General features: G+C 37.0%; 1 protein-coding gene across 1 annotated transcript; it reads right to left on the bottom strand.

Moving 5' to 3' along the window:
* Nucleotides 1–1,070: 1,070 nt before the first annotated feature.
* LOC120155258 (probable receptor-like protein kinase At1g33260) lies at nt 1,071–2,754 on the bottom strand. The gene is made up of 2 exons (XM_039166833.1): nt 2,035–2,754; nt 1,071–1,810 (listed from the first exon to the last, which is right to left on the bottom strand). The coding sequence occupies exons 1-2, from the start codon at nt 2,654–2,656 to the stop codon at nt 1,149–1,151; spliced, it is 1,284 nt and encodes a 427-aa protein (XP_039022764.1). The 5' UTR covers nt 2,657–2,754; the 3' UTR covers nt 1,071–1,148.
* Nucleotides 2,755–3,746: the final 992 nt, after the last annotated feature.

Raw genomic sequence — 3,746 nt, 5'->3', positions numbered from 1 at the left:
AAACCTAATAATAATAAAAAATTTCAAAAAGAAAATAATTAAAAAAACTAACCCTGTTGGTTGATTGGTTGATTTTCCATTTTGATTGTGAGGGTGGCTCTGAGAGATTAGATAGACGGATTTCGCCGGAGATGGGGACGGATTTCGTCAGAGATGGGTGAGAGAGTGAGAGATGGAGATGGGACTGAGTTGTGATTTTAGGTTTTAGGTTATGAGTTGCGATTACGGGATATACTGTGGACAGTTCAGTGTTCCAATATATTAATATTCATGTTTGGAATTTAAAAATAAAATACTTGGCCAGGATACTAATGGCGCTTTGAAAATCGTATTGCGATTATGTATTATCGCGTTGCGAAAGTAAGTATCTCGTTGCGATTTTTTATTATCGCATTGCGATAGTCAGTATCGCATTGCGATTTTCCCAATTCGCGTTGCGATTTACTTATTCGCATTGCGATTTTCCCAATTCGCGTTGCGATTTACTTATTCGCATTGCGAATTGGGAAAATCGCAACGATACTGTAGACCATCGCAACGCGATTTTCAACTATCGCATTGCGAAAATGCAACGCGAATTTGCGATAATGGAGATCGCGTTGCGAATTAGCGATCGCATTGCGATTTTGTTGGTCATTTTGGCAAATCCGAAAAAAAATTGGTTAAAATCGTATATTATATGGGATTTTTGGTCACTGAGGTTATTTTCTCTATATAAAATACCTTTCTTTCTGTTTTTGGAAAGAAATATTTCGTATTGGTAACGAGATTTATCAAATCTCTGCCTTATCTTAAAATAAATATTTACACGTTTCCGTAAGGAGTTAGGAGCGGAACGTCCCGGTCACACTGTCCACAGCACCGTGGTATGTTAGTATTTGCAAAGCAAGAATACAAAAAGAAGGCTCTGGTTTTGTCATTTTCAAGATGGGCAGAAAAAATAAAGAATCAAACTATATAATTAATACAATACATTCACCTTTCCAATACGAAAATCATTTTACAATTACATAATTTTATATTTCGACACATTCCCCACCGACCAGGACAAGCCCTGATTGTTTTTTACTACGCAAAATCTACCTTCATTAATGTCAATTTTGAAACCGGAAAACGCTCCGATCAACGACGATGTCACCATCGTTTAGTTATTTGTGGCAATCCGAGAAGTTGATGGAAACGATTTTCTCCTTCATTAATTGTGTGATTTGAGAAGCCGAAGGCCTAACCGTGGGAGACTGGTGAAGACAACGTGCAGCGATTGAGCCCATAGCCTTGGCTTCTTCCAACTCGAACTCTCCACCCAAACGTGGATCCACCACCGTCGCAACTTCGCCGGCGGCTCCTAATTTGGGTGCCAATATTGATGTTAACAGTCCCTTTTCAGGACAAAAAGCTTCCATCCCGGTAACGAGTTCCAGTATGATAACACCCAAACTGTAAACATCGTTCTTTTTGGAGGCGAACCCAGTTCTTAAGTAATGAGGGTCGGTATAACCAGGTGACCCGATCATCACTTGCTTCATCCCCGAACAAGACGGTGGCATCACCGTCGACGAAAAACCCATCTTCGCCGACCCAAAATCGCAGAGTTTGCAGTTGAAATGCTCGTCCAACAAGATGTTGGAAGCTTTGATGTCGCCATGAACTATCTGGAGGCTGCACTTTTCGTGTAGGAATTCGATTGCTTGAGCAAGTTGGTAAGCTATGGCCGTGCGGGTCTGCCATGGAAGTACTTCCTTATTCCTGTCGTGTAACTTTTCTTGTAAGTTTCCATTAGGAACGTACTCAAACACCAGGGCCACTTCTTCTGAAAATTGAATTAAAAGGTTTCCGATTAATCAAAAAAGAATATTTTTTTTTTCGAAGAGTAAAGCAAAAGACTCACCTAGATCATCGGAGTAACCGAGAAGCTTGACGATGTTGTCGTGGTACTCAAACACCAGGGCCACTTCTTCTGAAAATTGAATAAAAGGTTTCCGATTAATCAAAAAAGAATATTTTTTTTTTCGAAGAGTAAAGCAAAAGACTCACCTAGATCATCGGAGTAACCGAGAAGCTTGACGATGTTTTCGTGACGGAGACGGAGCAAGATATCCAGTTCTTGTTTGAACATTTGGTTTAGTCGATCACTTCCGACGTGGACCTTAACTGCTCCTTGTTTCGAACCAGACAAGTTAGCCAAGTAGACATTGCTAAACCCTCCTTGACCGATTACAACTGAGAAATCCCCAGTGGCATCCTTAATCTCCTCCCACTTGAATTTCCTGACAAACCCTTCACCGGCGACGACTGAATCTTTTCCCTCGTCTTGATCAGGTTGAGTTTCCGACGTGGGCTTACCTCGTTGGAGTTTCCTGAAGCTCAGAAATTTGAACAAGAACCCCATGGCAAACAACAAGACTAGAACGAAGACAAGAGTGAGTGTGACAAGGATGTCGATTTGAGGGGGAACGTGAGATTGGGTCGGCGGGTCACTAGAAGCGGCGGATACAGTGAGCGGAGAGGGAAGAGTGAGGGTTGGTAGTAATAAGAAAATGGAGGGGATAAGACGACAACGCCGCCGGTACCAGCAGACTTTGGAAACACATAAAATCCATTGCCTTGTGACCTTACATTTGTCAGTAGTGAAACATGTAGCCATGGGGACGGGCATAATCCGACAACCCTCGATTTAATATTCCGATCTAAGACCTGACTATTCGAGAGTGAGAGACAAAGAGACAAGAGGATAGATATTGGACGCCTCCTCGAAAAGACACATAGATTCTTCTTTTCTATCCTAATATGCCATTTGCGTTCGTGTTGGACCGACCGGCTATACAAACATAGTATATTGTATAGGATTGTTCAATGGATTATTATTCGTACATTGACATGAAAAAAGAATTTTAAGTGGGATTTAGATATTAAATGCTTAAGTCGAATGATTTTCGTACTATCAAGGTTAAGAACTCTATTAGTTGGAACTTGCGAAAGATTTTCGTATTAAGAATGAGACTATTTTAATTTGAGATGTTTTGGTTCAAACGACGAAGTTGATAATGAAAATTTTCAATTATTTAATAATAAATGCAAATATTCTTACAAACAATATACTCAAATTCAAAACTTATATGAATAACAAATATCTTCTTGATCTAAAATCTCTAAAAATAACATAAGATACATTTAAATCTTGTTTTTTTAGAATTTTCTCCTTGACATATAATATACGAAATAAAAGTCCTTTTCTAATATATAAAAATATAGTTATATTAAATTAAATGGTTATTATAAAATTATACAGGTAGATCAATTATAAATCTTTAATCGGATTTAAGGTTGAGAATTCTCTTTATTTTATTTACTTCTTTTTCTTTATTAATTTATTTATTAAGTAAGAAGAAAGTGGTCTGCCAACAACAAGACAAGATGTAAGGATGATTCCCTCGTTTTTTATGAAATTGATGTTACATATAAATTACATAATATTTGTATTTAATTTTAAATTTAAATAATTATGAAAAATAAATAAAAATTCTTTAAATTAACATATAAGTAATATTTATGAAAATTTTATTAACCAAACCCCAAAAATCAAATACTTGATAGAAAATTCTTAATATAAGTTGAAATTTGAGATGTGAGGTTTAACTCATCAATTATGATTATTAAAATACGTAATTACCAACGAAGTTGATTCAAGTGATAAGTAGTTTAATATTTTATCAAAGTCTTGAGTTCGAGTCCTTGTATATACAGAA

Source organism: Hibiscus syriacus, unplaced genomic scaffold (genome assembly GCF_006381635.1).
Source record: "Hibiscus syriacus cultivar Baekdansim isolate YM2019G1 unplaced genomic scaffold, ASM638163v2 tig00111166_pilon, whole genome shotgun sequence".
NCBI lineage: Eukaryota > Viridiplantae > Streptophyta > Magnoliopsida > Malvales > Malvaceae > Hibiscus > Hibiscus syriacus.
This window is presented reverse-complemented; position numbering and strand designations above follow the sequence as displayed.